The sequence below is a fragment of the Chamaea fasciata genome, unplaced genomic scaffold (genome assembly GCF_029207755.1).
Source record: "Chamaea fasciata isolate MVZ Bird 193981 ecotype frontalis unplaced genomic scaffold, bChaFas1.0.hap1 SCAF_20, whole genome shotgun sequence".
Taxonomy (NCBI): Eukaryota; Metazoa; Chordata; class Aves; order Passeriformes; family Sylviidae; genus Chamaea; species Chamaea fasciata.
Window position 1 is genome coordinate 141,019 of NW_027094105.1, and position 25,192 is coordinate 166,210.

General features: G+C 45.7%; 1 protein-coding gene across 1 annotated transcript; it reads left to right on the forward strand.

Annotated features, from left to right (window-relative positions):
* The first annotated feature begins 16 nt into the window (after positions 1–16).
* DPP7 (dipeptidyl peptidase 7) lies at positions 17–24,672 on the forward strand. The gene is made up of 13 exons (XM_066201137.1): positions 17–118; positions 421–534; positions 4,539–4,678; positions 5,379–5,542; positions 10,516–10,651; positions 14,037–14,118; positions 15,847–16,013; positions 17,213–17,273; positions 19,050–19,168; positions 19,252–19,408; positions 19,726–19,790; positions 20,615–20,685; positions 21,777–24,672. Exons 1-13 carry the CDS (start codon positions 46–48, stop codon positions 21,916–21,918), a joined length of 1,491 nt encoding a protein of 496 aa, XP_066057234.1. The 5' UTR covers positions 17–45; the 3' UTR covers positions 21,919–24,672.
* Positions 24,673–25,192: the final 520 nt, after the last annotated feature.

The window sequence follows — 25,192 nt, forward strand, 5'->3', positions numbered from 1 at the left end:
GGTGGGTCACGTGATTGGTGCCCACGCTCGAGCGCAGCGGCTGCTATGGGGTCGGTGTTGCTGCTCCCGCCGCTGTTGCTGCTGCTCTCGCCGCTGCCGTCCGCCCGCGCCGCTCCCGGTGGGTGCTTCGGACCGGGTCCTTCTGCCTGTCCCCCCTGCTCCTCGGGTCTGACCCCTCTGCCTCACCTTCTTCCTTGGCCAGAGCCCAAATCCTCCCATTGTCGGAACACTCAACTAGCTTTTCCAGGCCCCCGGCAGGATCCCGAGCTAGCCTCGCGGGGCCGGAGCCCTCAGCCAGCCTGGGGAGCATCGGGACGGAGCTCCGAGTTCCCCCGGGCCCCCATTCCCAGGCTGGGTTGTGCCGTACCGGGTGACAACGCCTGTTATCGGTTTCCCCTGTACTGATGACGCCCCCTCCAGCTGCCCGGGTCGTGCGGCCCGGCCTGGAGGAGCGACTCTTCCCGCAGGTGAGGGACCACTTCAACTTCGAGAGCTGCGGCAACGAGACCTTCGCGCAGCGGTACCTGGTGTCAGGTAGGTCCTGTGTGTGCTGTGGCTTCGGGGTGGATTCCTTTTTGCTTAAGCTTTAACTGCCTCTGTTCCGAGGCGCAGAGCAGGAGCTAGAGCACTGGGCAGCCAAGAATCAGTATTAGCAAAGGGCAACCCTATACGAGCCAAGCATTCCCCAGCATTATCCTCCTCTCCTTTTCATCCACTTTTTACAAAGGCATGTACTTACAGGACAAGGAAGCCTGGCTTTAAATTGAAAGAGAGTAGGCTTAGATTGCTTATTAGGAAGAAATTCTTCCCTGTGAGGATGGGGAGGCCCTGGCACAGGTTGCCCACAGAAACTGTGGCTGCCCCATCCCTGGAAGTGTTCAAGGCCACATTGCACGGGGCTTGGAGCAACCTAGTCTCATTGGAGGTGTCTCTGCCAATGGCAGGGGGCTTAAACTGGATCGTCTTTAAGGTCCTTTCCAGCGTAACCAATCTGGAATTGACTCTGTCTTCTGTTCTGGCTGTGTGGTGCAGACGGGATTGTGGGGACTGGCCTCTCTGGAGCAAGAGTAGGCTAGAAGCAGGAGCTGTGTTAGGCTAGCACTGGAGCTGGCTCTGTGTGTGTGTGTGTCTTCAGTTGATGCCAGCATCTCTTGCAAGTGCATATAATTCAGTGCTCTGAATGCATGAGGAAAAACAAATAGTGACTGAAATGTTTCACTGTGTGACGATCATTTTTAGGAGTGAAGGTCCACTCTTGGGTCAGTGATTTGCATTATTTAAAATTGTGCAACCATAAATAGCTTAATCCATGCCAAACAATGAGCACTGCCAGCAAGGAGCCAGCTGTGTCTTCCTTTTGTGTCACTGGCAGTAAAAGAGAACAGGCATTTCTAAATAGCATGTGACTAAAAAGACAGCAATTTTTTGTCACATGTTTTTCAACCCTTCCTATACAGAGGAACTGGGGATCAGTTTGCAGTGAGAGAGGAAAGTTGGATGTGGTAACAGCAGCAGACTATTACCTAATAGTGACCACTAACAGTGAGTACTGCCCAACTTGGTGCCCACCTGCTGGTGCCTCCCAGCTGCATTGGGGTCTTCAGATGCTGCAGCTTGCCTTCACATCATCTGTTGTTCAGCCAAGTCGTGTGTTTCACCAGGCAAGAATTCATGGATCAGTTCAAGCCAAAGATAAGGTCACACCAGTGAATTTTGAGAGCATACCAAGGCTGCAATTTCACTACTTAAATGGCCCTTTTGAACACAATGTGTGGATTGCATGGTTTAAAGCACTGTGCAACTTTTATTTCATTAAACTTTTCACTTAAAAAGAACATGTGTTCTTTTTAAGTGTTATGTTTTATCTGTGAGTCCTGGGCAGAGCTGAATAATATTTGTGAGGAGCAAAATATTAACATTGTAGTTCTGCTGGTTTATAGAGAGTTTTTTAGTCAAAATTCCTGTAATTCCATTTCCCTCTACTGTTTTTCGGTGCAGTATGAGACTTTTCAGATTATCAGCAAGAAAATGAAGAGTAATTTCACAACAGGGTGTCTGATACTCTTGAGTTTATCTGGCAACTCCCCAGGATTTCAATCTAAAAATAGATACCTTCAATCTGTTTTCGTTTTGGTTCCTGTGATGTTTGTTTACTCCAGGAGCCATGAAGCATATCAGGAGAAGAGTCAGAGGAAAGAGAACACTGAGCACTCCAGTTACCTACCCAATACCCAAAGCAAATGCAGCACAGGGAGTCTGTTGGCCTCTTTGTTAATGAAGAGGAGCAGCTTCACTAATGAGAGGTTTCAAATCCCATTTCAAGCCAAATCTGGCTTTGGCAGTTCTGTGCTGAGAAGGCCAGGAAGTAAATTTGGGGCTCTCTGTTCATGGAAACAGTGTCATGTGACAGCAACATCCATGGGACAACTGCCATGCGGAGTCTCTTTGGATGGTATGCTAATATCAACACTTAACTGGCAGTCTGAGGTTTGTCATTGAAGAAAACTATTTATTATCCCTCTTAATTCCCGAGCAATTTATGCCTAAGGTAAAATCAAAAAGTCAGCAAACATTAGAGCAACTGTTTGTTAGATAAGCCAGTGTTGGCATCACGGCTCAGCTTGTCCTGCCAGACTCAATTTGCCTTCAGTTATAATGTGATTTGAGGATGAAGCACACCATCTTCATGTATCGTCATCATATACACACACGTATGCACGAATGCATATCAGCATATCCTGGGCGCCACCCCACAGTGTGGGCAGCAGGTGTGTGGGGGGATTCTGTCCCTCTGCTCTGCTCAGGTGAGGCCCCATGGGTAGAACTGCTCCAGGCCCAGGGACCACAGCACAAGATGGGTGTGGGGCTGCTGAAATGAGTCTAGAGGAAGCCCCAGAGATGATCTGAGAGCTGGTATAGCAGAGCATCTCACCCTCTCCCAAGAGCTCCCAAATCTGTTTGTTAGCCAGTCCGATAACTCAAACAGAACAAGCTGTGTTGTTGTGGGTGTTCTTGGGCCATGGGGTTAACAATGGTCTGGTATTTCCCAACTGCCAATAGATGCCTTACTGTTGAAGTGAGAACTGACAATATAAGCTGGATTTTGACTGACTGATAGCCATTCACTTTAGAACTATAAAAGCCACCCCAAACTTTCACAAAGCAGAAATCTGCTATAGATTCTGCATTACAAAGCAAAAATCTGCTAGAGTGTATATATTTTTCTGGAAATGTGTGGAGTTTCTCCCATGAGCAGGGATACCTGCTTCACAGTTTCTCCCCAGGGGCTGAGTGAAGGAGTCTGTGTATGTTGTCACCATTTTGGTGGTAAATTACTTGTGACTCGTAATCAATACTATTTCTTTTGCCAGTTTTAATATAAATACCTTGATATAGTGCACTGTTTTATGGTTTACTGTTACCAACTAGTAGTTCTTTAGTTTTATACTGTATAGTGAGTAATTCTGATTATAATCTTTTGTCTGTTATCTCTTGTCTGTTTAATAAATAATTCATTTTTATAAGTAGATCTGATTTGCTGTCATTAGAACTGTGAGCCAGAATGATTCCTTAAATTTGAAGTGTTGCCAAAATTTGAGGTTAAGGCAGGGCCTGTCGGAAGCTTTCCCTTATCTCATGACAGGGGCTCACGGAGCTTCTTTGCTCTGGAGACAAGCTTGGAGAGTGGGTTTGTTCAGCCTGGAGAAGAGAAGGCTCTGGGTATACCCTACTGTGGTCTTTCATTACTTAAAGAAGGTTTGTGAAAAAGACAGGGAGTGGCTTTTTACCAAATCCAGTAGTGATAGGACAGGGGCAATGGTTTGAAGTTGACAGATGGTGAATTTGCATTGGACATAAGGAAGAAATTCTTTCCTGTGAGGGTAGGGTGGGGAGGCCCTGGCACAGGTTGCCCACAGAAACTGTGGCTGCCCCATCCCTGGAAGTGTTCAAGGCCACAGTTCACAGGGCTTGGAACAACCTGGTCTAGTTGGAGGTGTCTCTGCCCATGGCAGGGGGCTTGAACTGGATGTCTTTGAAGGTCCTGCCCAGCTCAAACCGTCCTATGATGTGTAATTTACAACCTTATACATCACAGCAGGAACATCAGAAAGATGCAGGCAATTCCCTAATGTCACTTTTGTGCGAAAATTGAGCTGTTTTGGAAGGAGTCGGGCTAAAAAGGGTATATAAATGGGAAATAACTCTTTTGGGGGGAAGCTGTCTGCAAAAGACTTGCAGAACTTGAGATTTTAGGTATTTTTCAGGCAGAAGTGAAATTTTCAGGCCATGACAAGGAAGCTCTTATTTACCCCCACCCAAATAAGAGATTTCTGGAGCCTGGCCTTTCTAACACCTTTGTGTCCCAGGTCAGGACTCAGGAATCAGCTTGTTCACAGACTTCTTCCTTGTTAAGCTCCTGCCCAAAGTCACCAAAAATTGACTCATTTCATGCACATATTTTTGTTGTGTTTTGGGGGGGTCTTATGTGTTTTTAGTGGGTTTTAGTATTTTTAATTTCTTTCTTTCAATTGACTCAGCAAAGTTCTGGAAGAAGGGATTTGGACCCATCTTTTTCTATACTGGCAATGAAGGTGACATCTGGACTTTCGCTCAGAACTCTGACTTCATATTTGAATTAGCAGAGGAACAGCAAGCACTTGTCATTTTTGCTGAACATGTGAGTATTTTAGTCATTATGTATCCTTTAGAGTCCTGTTCTGTTCAGTGTTACCAAATTCTGCTTTCTGCAGGTCTGGAATAGTGATACCATTTCTTGCCATGGAGCTGAGTCAGACCTGCTATAAGCTTTCTCCCCATGACAGCAGATCTTCTTTACACAATCCTGGCTTTTGAATAATTTTCTACTATACCTTCCAGCACTCCAGGATACAGACTGGTGTTTCAGTACAGCCTGTGCCACAAATGATTTGCTTTTGTAAGTAGTTTCTACAGCCATAAACTCCATGTTGGAGTAGGGAGATACTTTTTTTGGATGATATTTAATCTCTCTACCCTGCAAAATCCCAAGCCAACCTTTCCCACACTAGCCTATTAAATCTACTATCTATCGTCTTAGGCATGAAGAGATTATCCTCTTCTGTTTTGTAGTTGGGGACTTCAGGAGAGATACACATGCTGAGAACCCACTTGGCACCCACTGAAGCAGCTGTCATGTACTGGCCATCCACTCCATGATCTGTTCTGAGGGTGTCAGTGTGTCAGGTGCAGGAGACAAGGCACTTCCTCAGTTATGGACAAGTTAGAGGACACCTCATGCTCTGTTATCTCTTTGTATTAGTGCACACTTAGCCCAGCTCTATGGTGAAAGCAGAGAAGACCCAGATCAGCATCGCCAGAGTGTATGTCTTGTGTTTCAGAGATACTATGGGAAGTCTCTTCCCTTTGGACTTGAGTCAACACAGCTGAAGAAGACTGCTCTGCTCACTGTGGAACAAGCCCTTGCTGACTATGCAGTGCTCATTACTGACCTTAAGAAGCAGTTTGGTGCAGTAGGCTGCCCTGTCATCGCTTTCGGAGGCAGGTAAGGGTTGTGTGGGTTCCTTCTCTTCTCTGCATTGTTTCCCAGCCAAAGTTATGCTGCTGTAGATCTCTTTTGCTCTCAAGGAAGTACTCAATGCAGAGCTTCAAGATATCCTTTTGAGAGCAGATGTGCCTCAGCTCCCATGAGCTCATCATCAGGTCCCACTCTGCTTTCCTATCAGAAATTAGTCTCCATTTATGGTTGCTTTGGAGAAGCACCCCTGACTGGGCATTTCTAAGCTTCTTCAGTGTCTGAATCATGCAGAACTGGGAAGAGAAAAAAAAAAAAAAAAAAAAAAAAAACAAACAACAACAAGCTTGGAAATGGTAAGGGGAAAATACCAGGCGTGCCAGTGATGAGCAATGGGATGGCGTGCCAAAATTAGAGGAAACAAGGATCAGTGGGGTCCCTCAATCTGCTTCACGAGGTGTTGTCTACAATGAACCTCACCTGAAATGTTTCTACACTAATCCATGCAGCATGAGGAACAAACAAGAGGAGCTCAAAAGTTTGGCCCAAGCCCAGCGATTTGGCATCATTAGCAAAAATGAAGTCTGGTGGGATAGGTTCTGTGACTGGAGTGCCCTGTTGGATGTTTACAGGCACTTCAGGAGGGATGGGGCAGAAGAGACAAGATAGCATTGTATGTAGTAGAAGGGATAGAGTATCTGGAGCTCACAGTTGGCAATGGCACAGTTGAAAGCCTCTGGGTAAGAATCAAGGGACAAATAAATAAAGCAGATGTCACTGTGGGAGTCTACTTTGGATCTCCCAAACAGGGGGATTGGCAGCTGTTTTGGCAACTGCAGCCATGAAGCCATTGAGTTTAAAATCTCTGTTGACAGGAGGAAAAGTGCCAGCAAAACCTCAGTACTGGCCATGAGAAGAGACTTCAGCAGACTTCAGGCTGCTCAGGGAATTATTGAGTAAGGTCCACTGGGAAAACGTTTTTGTAGGTGATAGGGTCTATCAGTGTTGGTTACTTTTTAAATATTACCTGTTAAGGGTGCAGGAGTAGCAATTCCTAAATGTTGAAAGTCAGGCAGGCAAGGCAGAAAGCCAACTTGGCTGAACAGGGATCTTCTCTTGGAAATAAGGTGAAAAAGGAGGTTGTATGCCCAGTGGAAGCAAAGTCAGGTGACGTGAGAAGAATACAGAGATATTGCTCCCCACTAAAGGGAGAATATTGATATGATTAAAGCTTATTTGGAGTTGAAGCTGCCAAAACTCTGAAAGGATTATGAAAGTTTTTTTAATGCATTAATTGCAAAAGGCAATGTAGAAATAACATTGGCCTGTTCCAGGATGAGGATGGTCACCTGTCTTGGTTTAGATGGATACCTAGTGGGACTGTGGCTCCTTTTTATCTAGGTTAAGATGGTTTGGTTCCTCCTCCCTGTGTGGAGCAGCTTACAATAGTGCAGTGTAATGTGTCATGTCATTGATGAGCTCTTAATGGTCCATTAGCAGAAGACATTCCCATGGAAGTAGTGAAACAATGAAGAGAGATAAGTAGCACTCCACCATCTGATAAGTGACACTGACCCATTTGGGCAAAGATAAGCAATTCTGCTCCACCCAGATGGAATAGAATAATATGCTCTTTACAAAACCCATGACACTACCTCACAAACAGGGACAGAAACAAGGGAGAGGTGTGTATTGCATTCTTTGCCTCTGTCTTCAGCACAGTTGACAGACCAAAGGGGTCTCAGTGCCTTGAGCTGGAGGACCATGAATGCAAGAATAATCAACTCCCTGTTGTCCCTGAACGTGTGCAGGAACTCCTACATCTGGATCCCTACAAATCTATGGGACATGTTGGGATTCATCTAAGTATCCTCAAAGAGCTGCTGATGTCATAGCAAAACCTGTCTTGATGATTTTTGAGCAGTCTTGGGAGTCCAGAGATATCCCAGCTGACTGGAAGCTGTTCCAGTTTTCAGGAAGGGCATGAAGGAGGACCCTACAAACTACAGGCCTGTCAGTTTCACTTTAGTGCTGGTAAAATCTGAGAAGATCATGGCAAATACTATTCTGGGAGGTATTGAAAAACCGCCTGCAGTGCAATGCAGTCACTGGTCACTGCCAGCTTCAGGAGAGTAAAGTCCTGCATGTTGAACCTGATTTCCTTCTATGATGGGGTAACCCACATGGTTGATCTAGGAGAATCGGTAAATGTCATTATTTTGGTCTTCAGAAAACCTTTTGGTGCTATCTCTCCCAAAGACTTTTCTGGGCAAAATGTCCAGCATATGATGGGTGAGCAGCTGGCTCACTGGTTGGCACAAAGAGTTACAGTGTCTGGGGTAACACGAGGCTGGTGTCCAATCACTGGTGGGATTCTGCAGGGCTCCAGCCTCAGCCCTCTGCTCTTCTACATCTTTGTTAATGACCTGGATGCAGGACTTGAAGGAGTGCTAAGTCAGTTTGCCAGCAACACAAAACTGGGAAGAGACGTTGACTCCCTTGAAGACAGGGAGGCTCGGCAGAGGGGCCTCAATAAATCAGAGAGATGGGCAATCACCAACCCTATGAAGTTTCCCAACGGCAAGTGCTGGGTTCTTCACCTAGGATGGGGCAACACTTGCTGTGTGTATGGGATGGGGAATGAGAGGCTGGAGAGCAGCTGTTGGAAGGGAACTGGGGGTCCAATGGCATGTTACATTTGAGTCAATAGTGCCCTGACAGCCAGAAGGGCCAACTGCATCCTAGGGGGCATCAGGCATTGCTGGCTAGGTTAGGGTGGCAATTATCCCACTGTTCTGTGCACTGGGGTGGCCTCACCTTGTTTTGTGCACCACAATGTAAATAAGACATTAAGCTATTTAAGTGTCCAAAGGAGGGCCATGTTCATGGGGAAAGGTCTGAAGGGGAGGCCTTATGAGGAGTGGCTAATGTGAGTGCTCCCGCTGCAACAGACTAAGATAACTTGGTTTGTTCAGCCTGGAAAAGACTGACAGAAAACCTCACTGCCGTCTTCAATATCCTGTGCAGGGGTAGCACCCATCTCTTCACTCATGACCAGTGACAGGACTCAAGGAAACAGCATGGATCTGTGTCAGGTGAGGTTTAGATTGGATATCAAGAAAATGTTTTTCACCCAATGATTGCTTGAGCACTGCAACAGGCTCCCCAGGGGAGTGGTCATACACCAAGCCTGTTTGAGTTCAAGAAGTGTTTGGACAACATTCCTGGGCCCAAGGTGGGATTCTTGGAGTGTCCTACAGGGCCAGGAGTTGGACTCAATGATCATGATGGGTTTCTTTCAGCTCAGCATATTCCATGATTCTGTGAAGACAAGAAATTCCTTCTGCAGGATCAGAACATTTTACATTCGAAACACAGGAAACTATTAAATGATAAAATATTCTTTCAAGGGGCCACACAGCTTTTTTTTATTAAACACAGCCTCCTTAACAGCATCCAGCCGTTTTCATTGTATGCCTTTTCATAATTCTGCTCTGCTGCTCTTTGGTTCCTTGCAGCAGTCTTTTCTCAGAGTGCTCACTATGCTGCAGCCGTGTGGATGTGATGTCCCAGTTTCTTGATGGATCCCCTCTCTTGTAGTAGAGGGGTGCTCCCCTCCAAAAGTCTTCCAGAAGTACAGGGCTTCAAATTCAATTGCTGTGAGCTAAAAAGCATTTGACATGAGAGTTATCATTAAGCCTTCATTTGGTTGCAGTGTGGTGACTGAACTGTTGATCTCACAGGGGTTTATACTGTGACTATCAGGACAGTAGCTAGAGTATGAAGGCCCAGAAGCTGTCCTGGGATAGGAAGATAGGAGAGATTCAGCAAAACCTCCTAGCTGGCTGCATGTTAGGCTGCAGCTTTTTGTGTGTAATTGAGGGCTCAGTCTGCAGCAGCCCTGAAGACACTAAACCCAAATGAAGAACACTGGAATATGGCAATGCTGGAGAAGCAGAACATTTCCCTGGGAGAAAAAAACAGACCACTTCTGGTGCTTATAATGTGCTAAAGTTACCTGAAATTACTTGCAGCAGGTTTCAGGTAATGCTTGTCTCCATGACCAGGGCTGGAGAAAGGCAAGTTGCTTTACATGTGGGTGTTTCGGGAACAGTATTTACTGAACCACTTGAGGTGGTGGGGGAGGGAGATTGAGTGCTTTTAAGTTTGGAGTTAGACCAGGTTTAACTTGTATTTTGGGGGATCTCATTTGCCCCCTGCCCCCCCAGTGGCCTCAGAGGAACTCCGCAACCATCAGGAAATCAATGACTTCTGTCATCCCTGGTCTGTCTAGCAGCCTTTGTTCCATATGTAAGTTGTGGCCCTGGCACTGAAGCTACCAAGGTAGCTTTGACTTTTCTTGTGGCATTTGTTAACTTTTCCCATTCCCTGTATCTGCTGATCGGCTATGCAGCTGTTATTTGGGGTGCCCAGGGAGGATAGTTTCCACTTTCCAGGAGCTGAGAGGGCTACCTGTTCTGCCACGTTCAGGAACACCTTTTGCCAAAAGCCTGGCTAAGTTGTGACTAGTTCTAACTAGTTGTTGTCATTCTGTATGCAAAATGTACAGTGTGTATTCTCTCTTTGAACAGTGAGCACTTCACTCAAACCCTGCTTTGCTCTGCTTTGAAACTGTCGGGACATGTTCAGGAAGGTACAAAGTTAAATATTGAGGCAGGATTTACATTTGTCTTCAGAAGCAAACTGCGCAGCTGTGTTCCCACCAGAGCTGGTGTGAGCATTTGAAGAAAGGCCAGTAAGAGCACTGTGTGTTGCTCATTTGCCATAGCTGGATCAATACTAGGATGGGGCACAGATCATCACAGATATCCATGAGCATCATGCATATCACAAAGCATGCGTGACAACATCAGGCATCAGAGATATTTGTGAGCTTCTTGTTATGTTGGGTTAGGTGAGCCTGTAAATGTTGGCCTGAACTTCTGAGTTATTATAGTATAAGAGGTGTGTTAAAGGAAATAACTCTTGTCTCTCCTTGGTAGCTATGGAGGAATGCTGAGCGCTTACCTGAGGATGAAATACCCAAATGTTGTGGCTGGAGCATTAGCTGCCAGTGCTCCTCTGCTGTCTGTGGCTGGGCTTGGAGACCCCACCCAGTTCTTCAGAGATGTCACAGCAGTAAGTAACATCTCTTTTCAGGAGCAGTATTTTCTTCCTTTAGGAATGCTGTTTCTTTTTTCTTTTCCAGGTGTTTAAATAGTTATCTGTCTTCACAGTATCACTGCTAAGCAGGGAGTACAATTAAATGGCAACCTGCAAGGAAAAGCAGTAGCTGCAGGATGGCTGAGCACTGCCTCAGCTGGGGCAGCTCAGCGTTCAGAGGTGCTGCTCTGAACAGCACAACTCCGGGCCAGTACCTTTAGTACCACTAAGAACTGACTTTCCCATTTCTAGTGGCTTGACCGTATTACAGCCTGAAATTTTTCCCTTGTGCCTGGCTGAACCCCTTTTAGATAATTTATTTTTCAAATCCTCTCCCAAAATGCTGTATTGGTACCAATGATTCACAGCATCTCCTTAGTCCAAGGTGATTGGATTTCAGTGAAGAACTTGGAAATCTTAATTTCATAACTAAAAATGTGCAAGGTGTCCCGAGATCACTTAAACTAAAATTTAAATGTGGCTTTTGCAGTTTAAGGCCATGAAAAGTTAATGTTAGAACTGACTTACATTTATCTTAAAAGGAAAGAAATGTACTACCTGGTTGTACTGAAATCTTGTGATGATATCTGTTCTGCCTCTTTTTTGGCATGAATTTCAAAATCTGGGTGACACAGATATCTTTGTATGAACTTCCTTCGTTGTCCCTGAGTTGGGGCTGATGTCTGTGCCTGGTGCAGTGCCAATGAGCACATGAGACCTTTCATGCTTTTCTGCCCGGAATTAGTGCTAGTCTATAATGCATTAAGCTCACACCTCTCTTTGGGGAGTTTGCAGGCTTTTATATAAGTAACAACAAAGAAGTTGTTCAGTGGTCAACTTAACCAGTGCTTTTCTGCACATGCTCCAGTCAGTGACTGGGTCCCTATACCAGGGTGGTCTGACATTAGCATGTGAGATGTCTCAGGGGTGATTTTTACCTTGCTGCTTAGTCTTAGGTTACTTTTAGCCACCTTAGCATTCTTCTCTCAATCCCTCTAGTCTGGAGGTGATTTGTCTTTGTTTACATATTCTTGTCATTCTTGTGTTACTTTGCTGTTATTCTCCACTTCAAAGACCACACCTGTGTACGTAACTTCTGGTTTCTTTGTTCTTAATTATATACATGAACAACTTGTTTCTGTGCAGAGACTTGTGCAACAGATAGCTTTACCAGTAAGTATAAAGAAGAGACTATTATGTGAAAATAAACACATTAGAAACTCTTAAGTGCATAAAAGAATAATAGACATCTTGTCTTAGAGTTACACATTTTAAAATAAAAAATGTAATATCATTTTGTGTGGGAAAAATTCACAGTGCCAGAGGTTTAGGTTCAAAAAGGAGACAGAGGAGCTCTGTAATTTTATTTGAACAAAGGGAGAGGCCATGGGGCATTTCCCATGGGATCTTTCAAATGGTTGGGGTACACAGCCCTCTTTTTATCCTAATTTCCTGGATGCATCACCCTCTTCCTTTCACCTTGACTGAGGTACTTGGAAGGTACACACTTCCCAAATCACCTACTCTATGTCCCCCTCTGCTCTGCACCCTTTTTTTTTTTCTTTTTTTTTTCTTTTTTTTTCTTTTTTTTTTTTTTTAATTTAATATACCAAAACACTGTTTACAATTCTATTAAGCCTTTGTTCTTTTTCTCTAAGTTCAGGAATTTAACATGGCCTTGGCTGAGCAATGATCCATGTCAGTTAGTAACATTTTCTAGAACTGATAGTTTCTTCTGTTGCTTCTCTGTCTATAAGTCCCTGGTCCTGTCTACAAGCAGATTCACAGTCTGTCTGTAAAGACACATTCATTCTACTCCTTTCAGTTTAGTCAGCTAACAGGCTCTGCAGTGGGAATTCTTCCCTGGTTGAAGCTAACTTCCTCTCAGTATCCCTGTCTTGCTTCAGCTGTAAGTATGCAGTGAGTCATTACACACCCTCAAACCTAGGGCTTTAACCTTTCCACATGGAAAAACTTTCCAATTAATTTAAAAGTCTATTTTCTCTGCAGCAGTAAGTCAAGGTCTGGGCTGAGCTTTCAAGCAAGCATTATGTGGTTTCAATGTACTCCCATCTTCAGTGGAGGTTGCACTGATTTGCAGTTTATGCATCTGAAATCTGAATTCAGATGAATTCTTCTTGCTGAGAACACCTGTGAGAGCTGTTAATCCCAATGAAGGCACATGAAATGGCTGCAATTCTTCCTGCCTCTGCTAAGCTGAACTTTGTCTGATCTGTAAGGGTCTGCAGGTGAGCTTAAAAAGATCCTCATGTCAGGCAGTGCCTGACAGCAGCCCAGCAGGAGAGGAGAGGAATGCCTAGAGGAGAGCTCTGCCATCACAGCAGCTAGACCAGACCTACTCCTCTGTGCCAGGCCAAACTATCTCTACACTCCACTTAGAGCCATCAGTAGGTGAAGATCCATAAGCACATCCAGAAGGATATTTGGAACTCCTAAAGGTATGTCCAGGAAAACCTCACAACGATTTCTTCAAACATAATTATCAGACAAAGGTAGAATTAGGAAGAAAAGAAAGGTCCCATATCTGGTTTTTAGTTGAGGCTAGGTCTTTATAAGAAAAATGCCTAGCTAGTGATTTGTGGTTACTTACCTTGCTCTAGCAGGGTAAAGAGACCTCAGAAGAGCCCTAATAATTTTTCTTGTTATAAAACACTGGTTTCCAGCAGATCTAAATCTGCCTTACAACTTGAGAGAGGAGAACTAGCTTGAGTTCCTAGGGTTTTCAATCATAGAAACAACTTGATCCACCATAACCAACCGCAGCTCTTCAAAACCTAACTTAAAGTGCTTTTTCAGGTGCAGTGGTGGTTTTCTCAAGAAAAAAGATGTGGTCATTTGGCAGGCCACCAGCAGGCTAAAGAAGAAAAGCAGATCTTGCTCTTGTACTCCCAGTGCATAACTGACTTTTCTCATGGCTCCTTCTCACAGACAAAGTGCAGTTTTAAGCCTCTGCTTTGTGTTTAAAAACAACAAAACCCTTATGACACTTGCAGCTTGCCCCCCTCTCTGAGTATGCTTCATATTCTCTTGCTGCTTCGTGTTCATCCTGATGCTTCATGAAGGGCAGAGTGTTCTGTCTGACATCTCATTCCAGCCAGGCCTGGTGACACAGCTGCTGCTTGGCCTGAGCTGTGCGGAGTGTTGGCTTCTGCAGAGACATGCTGACTCTCTGAAGGACAAGGCAGATGCACTGGTGTCATTGCTCCTGGAAATGCAAATGAGGTGCTGACCAGCAGACAAATAACCCCTGTCATCTTCTGGTCCTGCTAGCAGTTCTTTCCATTGCAGCCTCTTCAAGTATCTCCTGTGGGAAACTGTCATATCTTTTCTGTCCCTTCAGGATTTTCAGAAGTCCAGCCTGGGCTGTGTCACAGCTGTCCGTAAAGCCTTCCAGCAAATCAAGGACCTGTGCCTGAGTGGAGGTAAGAAGGGAACCCTGCAGATGGCTCCCAAGGGGAGCCAGCATTCCCAGCCACAGGGGAAAACAGTTGAAACAGCTTTACCTCAGCTAGTTGTTCAGATAAATCAGTGCAGATGCCCTCATGGCTTCCTCTTTCTGCTTGCACAATTGATTTTTTTTCTTTTATTATTAGTTTCAGTTAGCATTTAAATTGTTAACCAGCACTGAAACACAAGTAGCTCTGTGGAGCTTTGCACATTGTTAATGAAACCATTTTTTCTGCACCAAAATGCAAAACCACTTGCAGATGAAAACCACTTGCATATTATTTTATGCTAGTAAAGCCACATGTTTCCCCAGATACTTGTCCTCAATATCCATACCATTAAGAGCTGTTCTGGTGGGTATGACAGCTGTGTGGCTCATCTCACTGGACAGATCTGAGAAATATGTGGAGGGCAGTCTAGGTCCTGAAACAATCATCCAAGTCCCTTCCATCTCTAGTCTTGGACAGTTAGGACAGACTGGTGAAGACCTCTGCAATGGCTCCTAAGTAGGCTGGACCAGATGCTGTGGGCTGATGCGGCATCTCCTGGAAGCTGTGCATGGTGTTGGGACAGATGTAGTGGCTTCTGGATCTGTCTTGGGCCTTGGTCTGTGATGCTGCGTGTCAGGATCTGTGTGCCTTCCAGCTGCTGCTGGTCCGGGAGCTGCCAGGGAAGCCCAGCCATTTTAGCTTTGGGTCACAGTAGGAAGAATGTTACTGTTAACTAGTCAAGCTCTTCCAGCTCTGCAGCTGAGGTCAAGTGGTCACATTTAAGGCTTAGGCCCTCAAGTGTGTATGCAGAGGCAGGTCCCAGGCCATGGGTTTCCAAGCAAAAGCAGCTGTGCTCTAGAGGTCAGCTGTAGAGCAGGATGCGGACAGGAACTGTAACTCCAAAATGTGGAGGATGAAAATGAAGGGAGCAGCAGAAAAGCAAAGGTGTATGGATACATCTTGAAGGAATGTCTTCAAAGATTATTTTCCTGACTCCAGCTGACCTCTGCATCCCACTGACATTTGAAGGCATGTCTTGGGAGTCCTTTGTGAGCACTGTTCTTGTTTGGCAGTTCTTACTGCAGATGCACCCTCCTGCCAAGAAGCTTTTTTTTTTTCTTCTTCTTTTTCTTGGGGGGGGGGGGGGGGGGGGGTGTGTGTTTGGTTTTTTGGGGTTGGATTTTTTGTTTTCTCTTTAAAATTTTTTTTGGTTTTTTTCCCTGCCAATTTTTCCAGGTTTTGAATCTCATTGTGTCCTATATGCTCTACCCTGCTCTCCTGCATGAGAGCTTGCCTGGGGAGCTAGCCTTGCTGGCCACAGCAGCCCTGCCAGGAAAGGGGCCTGCAGGCATGAGCAGGAGCAGCCATGAGGGCACTGGCAAAGACAGGCTGTACCAAGCTGCCCTGCTCACTGTTTCAGCTGGGACCAGTTCTGTCCTGGCAGGTGCTGATTGCTCCAGGCTCCCCATGGAGGTATTAATGGTTCCATGAGGGGCAGAGCATGGGCTGTGGGCCACACAAGGTTGTGACACTGCTCAGGGAGGCTGTGCCTGAACATTCCATTCACATGCGTAACTTTAGATGTAATGTGTCCTTTCCACTAAAAACCTCATGTTACAGCATCTTCCTACTCCTGAGTGAAACAAGATGCTGAAGCTTGGTGCTCCTTTCCTCTGTTGAAGTTTGTGTCTTTTATTTTCCTTTCTTCTGCAGCCTATAATGAGATCAGCAGCAAAATGGCCACATGCAATAAGATCTCTAACAGGGAGGATGTTTACCAGCTGTTTGGGTTTGCTAGAAATGCCTTCACCATGATGGCCATGATGGACTATCCATACAAAACCAACTTCATGGGTAACCTCCCTGCCAATCCAGTAAAGGTGAGGACATTGGTGTGAGTGAGTGACTGGAGCTTAAGACACTGTCAGGCAGACACCACTGGTGATGGTCACAGGGCAGTAGTGGTGGATGTTGCAGCCCTCCCAGACTTCCCTGCTTTTGAAAGGTACCAGCTTTGATCCCAGATCACCAGAGGCTGTTGCAATTCTTGGTGTGTTCTGGTGTGTTGTCAACCCCATGGGACTTCATTTGCCTCTGGCTGTGTGGCATTTAGGGTTCTAGTCCTACCTGGAGCGCACTGTGCAAGAAGTCACACAGGCTCTGCTGCATTGGAACTCTGGATGTGCTACCTCTGGCTCCACTGGGCACCCAGTTTCCTTCTAGGGTCTGTGTAATGACCTCTAAAGTGGAAATAATTATTCTGCACATTACCCCCACTCCCTGAAAAGGGCATTAAAATACTCTGATTGTAGGAGGGACTGTTGTGTATCACTGTGGCCCCTTCACAGCTCCCTTACTTGGTGAAGGACTCCTATCATGTCTCGTTGCTTCTATGTATTTTGTTGCTACAGGGGAGTGTAGTAAAGCATTTCCCACACCCAGCAAGTGTTTTCCATATAGGGAAAAGCTTAAGGCTCACCCCTTTAAGGTAAAGAACCCAGAAATTTCCACACCCTGCTGACAGATTGGCTCAGCACCAGCACAGGGGCATGGATTGGGCTCTGAGAGTGTAACTCAAAGCCTCTTGGTGATCTTATTGGCTGCAAGCCAGGTTATCCCTCCTAGAACATTCAGTGTTTAGGAAGGAGCACTAAGGAAATGAGAGGCTTTTTGAGGTGTCTTAGCAAGGTGTAAGAGATTTCTCAGACACCTGTGCATGGCTTTATTACTTGTTTTCTGTAATGTTTGTTATTTTGATATTTTTCCTTATTAAACCTTCTGATTTACAGAACACCTCCGAGGAGCAATCTCGCTAATTAATTATAGCCACTTCTCTACAGACAGCTGGTCCCTCAGCGATTGATATATTAGCACGTGGCTTATAACACTCCGGCCACATGCTACTCAGTATCAGGAGAGGAAGCTAAAAACTTCAAGACCTGTTGCATTAGGCCTTTGGAAAGCCACTGAAACATAAAATACCTAAATTATAATTTTAATGAATCTTCCAGCTTAACCCTTCCACAGAGCAACTGGTAACTGTTCTGTCTGCCATTTGCCTGTAATGTGTCTCACCCAGGTTGGCTGTGACCAAATTACTGCCCACAAAGACCCAGTTGAAGGCTTGGCTGCTCTTGTTGGTGAGTTAATATTATGTTTGATCTTTTATGTTCTAGAAGCACCTATTAGTAGACCTGTCACGTTGCTGTGTCAGGGGAGCTGGTATGACTCTGATCTCCCTCTAGGACATTTTGCCCCTTGTTGATTTTGTTGAGATGTCTCTCAGTGGCCCATAGGTTCATTCTCTCACCTTTCCCAACTTATTCTAGTCATGTTTCTCAGCATGACTTGCAACCCCATAGTCTGTTGTCTGTCCATGAGATGTGGACTTCTAAAATACTTAGTTCTTCTCTAGAAGCTTACCCATATTCTGGCTGCAGCAGTCACGGGCTCAGTGCACATTCACTGAAGGAAGTTTTCTGGTCTCCTTGTTGAGGACAAGTCCTGTGGTCTTAATCCAGGGGCAAGGCAATCTTAAATATGTCATGTATACGCACATATACATTTATCTCTGTAAGCAATTACTTTGTCAGCCAGCAGTGTTTGTAAGGAAATTATTAATAGAGATAGAATTTGAAGAACTTTTGAAGAGTTCCTCATGAAATCTCTCAAGTTGCTTATTAAAAATGAGTCCTACCTTGGTCATTATTCAGAAAAACAGGTTCTGAATGACATTAAAAAAAGTTAAGGAATTCTTACAGGTTTAATGGAATTTAGTATGACTGGGAGCAATTTTTTTTTCCCCAAATGATGTATGTGCCCCAAGTCAGAAATGTACCAATCCTAAATCACTGCTAAAGGTGTTTGGCTGGCAGCTAGAAGCATTGTTAAAACACTAATGTCTTGGCAAACTCTGTCAGATCTACTGGATGTATTCACATGCTACTTCTTTTGTGAGGAGTGGGAGTCTTATTTCTTTGAGATGAATAAGCCAAAGGTGGATTTCTTCCTCACAGTTGCAGGGGAGGACCTCATGCCTCTCCCTGTCTCCCCAGATGCATTCATTTGGTGGAGTTTAATCATACAAGAGGAATGATCCATCAGAACTTCAGGTAGGGGACTGGCTTTTCTCCGTACTTGCTCCTCTGTGTCACACAAGAAAACACTGTGGTTTTTCTACATGTGCTGCATCAGCCCATCTCCTACCAGGCAGAGCATAGTGCCACGGGTTGTAATGTTGAACTGGCAACAGGTGAATGGGGACAGTGTTGTCCACTGGTTGCTTCCAGGGCAATAATACTCTGTATCCTTAATGTGAATCCATTTCTCCACATGCAGAGGACCAGACTAGCACTTACCCATCAGATCATGTCTCAAGTGGTATTGCTGTTTCCTTGGTTCATGATAAATGAAACTAGTGTCCCAACATCTGTTTGAACATTGTATGGCTCAGGGTGCCAGATTTCTGATCCAGATTTATCAATCAGAGCCTCAAAAGAAGCTGAAGAAAATATCAGAATGGCATGGCTTAGAAGGAGTTTTCTTCTTGGGAAATCAGAGGAGTAAGCTGAGCAAGATGCCACAGAGACGTGCTAAACCTGGCACAGCTGAAGCCCTGCCTGCTTTCCAGGCGTTTAACTCATTACAAAGGAAATTGTCTAAACAGGACAATATTGCATTGAACTGGGGGCAATAGCCAAGTTTGTGTCATCTGGAGGAATTTGTCATCCCCATGTAAAAGCTTTGCCATAAAGCTGGATTGTAACCTTGTGCAGTTCCAGGCTCTGTGAGTTCTGTCCCATCCTTGCACACTCACTCAGCCCTTGGCTTGGTTTTGGCCATGAAGTTCATGTGCGATGTGGTGGATGAGACAGCAGAATTATTGACTGGTTTTGTGCTGTGTTCTCACCTGGCAGGGGTGTTCTACAACTCCTCTGGCTTGACGCAGTGTTATGACATATACCAGCTGTACCAGTCCTGTGCTGACCCCACAGGCTGTGGCACTGGCTCAGATGCAGAGGCTTGGGACTACCAGGTAAGGGGTTGGAGTCCCCAACAGGTTTCAGCTGCTGTCCTGGCTATGCCCCTGCCCCATAACAGCTCTTGTGCTTCTCTTAGGTTTGCACTGAGATCAACTTAACATTTAACAGTAACAATGTGACAGACATGTTCCCTGAGATGCCCTTCACAGAGGCTATGCGTGAGCAGTACTGTTGGAACAAATGGCGTGTGAGGCCGCGAGCACACTGGCTGCAGACAAACTTCTGGGGAGAAGGTGAGTTGTGCTAATTGCTTGTCCCTTTGTGTTACCCTGTAGCTGTGTCCCTGTTTCCCTCTGTCCAGCTGAGCCCCATGAGGACAGACACAGCACACTAATGAGTCCTGGCAGAAAATCATAGCTTTGTGCTGACTTGAGCCAAAGAGACCTTTCCCTATCTCTTTGGGACCGAAGGGGAAAACATAAAAACTACCAATAATTTGCTCAATTCTTTGATGTTTTCTGTTCTTGGCCGTGTTTGTTGCAGTAGCCAAACATATTTGGATAACTAGGCAGGAAGGAGACATCCCAGTTATGAACTCTCTGAATTTCAGATCTGAAAAGTGCAAGCAACATCATTTTTTCAAATGGAGACTTGGATCCCTGGGCTGGAGGTGGGGTAAGCATGTGCACTTCTGTACCCTGAGCACAGAGCAGCCTTTGCAGGTGACATACCGTCCTCCCTCCCTTTCAGAGCAGCACTGGCGATTCAGTTTTATCCTGAGTTTCTGTGAGCAGCTGTTGCATGGTGAACCACTGAGGAATCTCGGGACACTAATGATAAACACATTGAGTAGTGTCCATCAGCCAGGAATACTGATGGAACAAATGTGGCTTCACTAGTGCAGACACAGCAGGACCTTCCTTACCCCACACCCAGGGTCTGAACCACGACCTGGTGTATTTCTGTATTCACACGTGGTCTTAGTGCTGCTGGCCATTGCTCCTGGTTCTCTCCAGTCCCAGCACACTTGGTGAGACCAGGGGGGTGCTATGAGCAGCAACTCGAATCAGGACATGCTTTGGCTTAGTACTCTGAAGTTTTGTTAAATCTGTCAGTGTCCAGTCTAAAATTTAAAAACAAAAATTAGCCAGGACTGGATTTTGAGTTAGCTGAGCTCCTGATTAAATACAGAAGCTCAGCGTCTTAGACTGGCTTGGAGTTCCAGGGGGAATTAAGGTGCATGGGCCCAAAGGAGATGTAACTTCCAACTGCCTGTGCTGGAATCATCTGAAAGTTCCCACCTTGCGGAAAACATTCCCTTCATTTGGGACAGGTGATCTGGTTCATTCAGACAGTTAGCTATGAATGCCAGCCATACCAAGGATGTCTTCCCATGCTTTCCCTCAGTCTTGCCCAGATCATGTTCCAGTTCTCAAAACTCATGTCCAGTTCTTCCCAGTAACTTGGTGAGAATTGGTCTTTGCTCCTTCTCCTCCCAGATAAACCGCAGCCTCAGCCCTTCACTGATTGCCCTTACCATTAAAGGAGGTGCCCATCACCTTGATCTCCGGTAAGTACCGAATTCTCCTTCAGCTGGCAAAATCCTGATGCCCTGGGTATTTGATCTCAGCAAGCCACAGCCCAAACAACTACGCGATATTTTAGAATCACAGAATCAGAGAGTTGTTGAAGTTGGAAAAGACCTCTAAGATCTTTAGGTCCAACCATGTTCACCACTAAACCATGTCCTCAAGTGCCACATCCACAAGTGTTTTGAATGCTTCCAGGGATGGTGAATTCAACACTTCCTGGGCAGTCTGTTCCAATACTTTACAACCCCTTCCCTGAAAGGATTTTCCCTGTTATCCAGTCTAAAGAGCTCCTGGTTCAACTTGAGGCTGTTTCCTCTCATCCTGTCCCTTGTTACCTCAGAGCAGAGCCTGACCCCCCACCTGGCTACAATCTCCTGTCAGGGAGTTGTAGAGAGCAAGACGATCCCCCCTGAGCCTCCTTTTCTCCAGGCTGAGCCACCGCCCGCACCCCCCCCCCCCCCATCCCCCAGCTCCTTCAGCCACTCCTGGTGCTCCAGACCTTTCCCCGAGTTGGTTCCCTTCCCTGGACACACTCCAGCCCTTCAATGTATTATTTGTCAAGAAGGACCTAAAATTCACCTCAGGATTTGAGGTGTGGCCTCACCAGTGCCTAGCATAGGGCAAGTACCTAAAGAGGATGGGTTCTAAGGCTGCTGCAGCCCAGTGTGGAAGAATGATCTTCTCCAGCACAAGGCTCTTTCAGCCTCCAGGGAGGCCAAGCTGTGCAGAACTTGGCACTCAGCTCACCTGCTGTCATGAGATTGTGTTCTTGCACAGGGCTTGGCACAAGTGGGAGACAGCCTGCAGCAATCAGTCACATGAAGTAGTCCAGTGCCTCCTGGCATTAGCCATCTGCCTTTGGGTCTGGAGCAGAGGGGGCAGTAGTCAGCAAGGGCAAGCTTGAGGCTGCTTCTCAACTGCACTGGAGATCGGACGCTGCAACTTGGTTTCCAGGGTATAAATGTGAAGCACAAACCAGTCAGTCCCTGTCCTTAAGATCACAGACTCTGCCTGCACAGGAGGAAAAAAATCTACTGTCCAGTAACTGACACTGCTCTGCTTTCCCTAGGGGACACAACCCAGCTGATCCCCCATCTGTCACGGAAGTGCGCAAGCTTGAAGCTGGGATCATCAGCAGCTGGGTGAAATCTGCAGGCATGGAGCAGGTGTGGGAGCAGGGCACAGGAGCTGCAGCAGGCAGCCAGCCCTGAGCTCTTCCATCCCTGCAGCCCCTGGGTGCAGCTGCTCAGGACACTGCAGCCTGCTGTGCTGGTTCTAGGCTGGCTGGGACACTATTCTCTCTGCCATGATGGTGGAGACTCCTTTTTCCAAACTGTCCCATCAACACCTCATTGAGCATCAAAAGAAATACAAAAGGCCAAATCACTGACAGAAGCCAAAACCACATTTTCTGGGCTCCATGCTTGCCTGCTCAGAATGACCTGTTTCAAAGGGCAGCAATAAGAAAAGCTTGCCTGGAAGGTCCAAGATCCATCACAGCCCTGAAGAGGATGGTTGCATGAGGCACCTTAAGGTTGAAACTAAATTATTTTTGGAGAAAAAGGAAATACTAGAGGGCTAGTGGAAAAGCAGAGGTATGATCATGACTGACACAGGGTCATGGTGAGTTCCGCTAGTGACTAGTTACATACAACAGACTGTCAGTCTAAGCCAGGGCTGTGGGTTGGGGGTGTTTTAGTTTTAACCTGTCCAAGAGATTCCAGTTGCTGAGATGAAGATTTACACAAAGGAATTCTGGTGTGCACTGCTGTCACTCAAGGGCTGTGTATTACTGACATCTTCAGAGCTTTTGAAAATCAATTACAAGTATATTAAAATGTGTGATATAAAAGTTTATTAAAGGGCATGATATAATTTCATGTTTGGTAATACTACCAAAGAAGATAAAAAAGGTTACTTCTCACCTTCTCTAGTGGATCTTTGCATATGAACAGGTGCTACTAGACTAACTAAGCACCAATAATTACTAGCATAACTGTGAAAATACTAATTCCTGTTAATCAAGTGGCTGCCTCAGTTGATTTTACTTTACAGTGATTTTATGAGTTAGTGAAGAGGTTTCCTGAGTCCCCAAAGGTTTCCACTGTTTGTGCAGCACAGTCACAGCGGTGCTTGGTGTCAGTGACTGCACTGCTGGGCCCTTCCTGTTCACAGCAGGGCTGCTTTCCAGAGCCATTGCTGGTGTTTCACAATATTCAGGTGCCGAGATCTGTCCCATCCACCCCTGCCCTGTTCTTAACAAAAGACCAAAGCTTCTGCTCCCTCCAGCCAGGGATGCTGAGGAGAGCAGGAACAGGTGACTCCGCTGATCAGCTATTTCAGATATGTGTAAATGAAGGACAACTTGGAAGACCCAATTAGTCAAACTCCAGTCCCTACAAAAGTGGCTCTAAGACTGCCAGTGGCACTACATCCTCAGCTCAACCTGGATCCTCTCTGTTCATGCTGATGAAAACCTCCATGGGTCCTGCTAAGAGCCACTGTCCTTCTTGCTCCTGCTAAAGTCAAGCTTTGGGTTTGTTGCTGCCCTATCAACCCTTACTGAAGTGGTCCTCCTCTGTTGAACTCAGAGCCCCCAACTTTCCTGAATTCAGATATGCTACACCCCAGCCATTATTCAGGATTAATGCCACATTAGGGAAATATTTGCCTTCAAACAGCACCCTTCACACCCATAAGCAGGCACCCAGTGATCACCGGCCCAGCAATGTATGAATATAGCCAGGTTCAGGGGCAAGTGTTTTAGGAAGTCAGTGCAAGTCATCCCAGGGCGGGGTTTGTGCTTTGGAGAGAAAGGAGGCCTGGGTGTCTGCTGACCTTCCCAGAAGGATGAGTTTTTTAATCCCCTTCTACTGGACTATACTGAGCTCTTATTTTCCTCTTACAGATAGTTATTATTCCAAAGGAATACACATAGTTTGATTGATATGAAAGGCTTTCAGGTACTGTGGCAAAGAGATAAAACACATGGACATCCAGGACAGATGAGCAGTGCTATAAAAGAAATCATGGTAGAAGTCTGAAGCCAGTGCCACCGTCATCCATAATGTTTTGAATCCGTTAGCAAGCAAGCATGGGAGGTAAAAAGAAAACCCTGTTGTGTGGTGCTGTCTGAGCTGAAGGGAAGAGCCCCAAAGCACTACTCTTGAGCATCATGGAGATGCTGCTCCTGGTTGAACTTCAGGGCCACACAAGGAAAATAGTGTGTTAGCAGACCCAGGCCAGACTGGTGCAGCCCCTGTGCTTAAGGGCTGCACCAGTCGGGTTATTGACATTTACTGACACAATGAGTGCAGCCAAGGTGGGAACATTATACAGACCAGAAACTCAGGCGTGGGCTCCAGTAGACACAGAGGCTTCCAGCTTTGGATAGTATTCTCCAGCAGTATTCCAGAGACCAAAAAACCCAATCCTTTGTGCCCAAATCCAATGTCAAAAAAATCTTAACCCCTTCTCTTGAAGCAAAAAGCTTCATGGAGCTGCCCCATCATGTCAGTTTTATTGATCCTGTAAATATACTGTGTGGCACTAGCAATCAGGAGCTGAATTCCCTTCCAGGGCTCTAAGAGAGCACAGCTGAAGCAAATCCTTAAGTGCAGGAAAAATTCATTAAATTAAATGTGTTATTGCAAAAACTTTTCCTGTATTCATCTGTCATTACTGCCAACATCACACTGGCATGGAACAGAAAACAAGGTGTATTCTTTGGAGGAGTAAATAGAGCTGTACCTGAGCTTGGCATGGAATGCTGTAAATCCTGTTACATCAAAGTCCTGCAAAACACAAGGGTCCAGTCAAGCCAACACCAGAGACCTTGCAAAACTGCCAGTCTGTAGTGAGAATGCAGCTTTCAAAATTTCAGGGATTAGATGGTAACTGTGCCCCATTCATCTGCTATATTTTCTTTGAGCAAACAGGTCAGTATTTCCTGAACTGTGGCTCAAAGCCCCAAGTGTGAGACTCCTAAGTCCACAGTCCTGCAGTTCTCTGTGGCTCTGCCAGGGCCTGTCTGTTTCTCAGTGAAGGCCCAAGGCTTTCCATTGTGAAGGACAGAATCCCTGGCTCAGTGGTGGCTTTCCCACAACACTCAAGCCATGAGTGTCCCAGCATGCAGAAACACCAAGGTGGGTTATGGACTCAGCAGTTCAAGTCTTGAAACACGGAACCACAAGGAAACTTTGACTTCTGTTGCACTGAGGGAGCACACCATGGAACAGAAATAGGCTGTGGAGCCCAGAGTTTGTTAAGGAAGTAAAAATAAATAAGCAATTAAAATGACCTCTGCAGAAGAACAGGAAGAACAGATGAGCTTTGTTGAGATTATTTAGTTTGTGCTATTTCACACATGATATAGGGGTCTGAAACAAGCATTTGTTATCAAAGGGAGTGAGAGCTAACAATCTGAACCTCAGGTTTAAAGGCTGAGGACAAAATGTAAGGCCACATTTTGAGGAGACTGCATGT

Bases quoted from the DNA above. Each gene is read 5' to 3' on its own strand.
- DPP7 (XM_066201137.1), top strand. From the start codon at position 46: ATGGGGTCGGTGTTGCTGCTCCCGCCGCTGTTGCTGCTGCTCTCGCCG. The intron at 4,679-5,378 runs GTGAGTATTTTA...CTTGTGTTTCAG, and splicing joins TTGTCATTTTTGCTGAACAT to AGATACTATGGGAAGTCTCT. The intron at 20,686-21,776 runs GTAAGTACCGAA...TGCTTTCCCTAG, and splicing joins GCCCATCACCTTGATCTCCG to GGGACACAACCCAGCTGATC.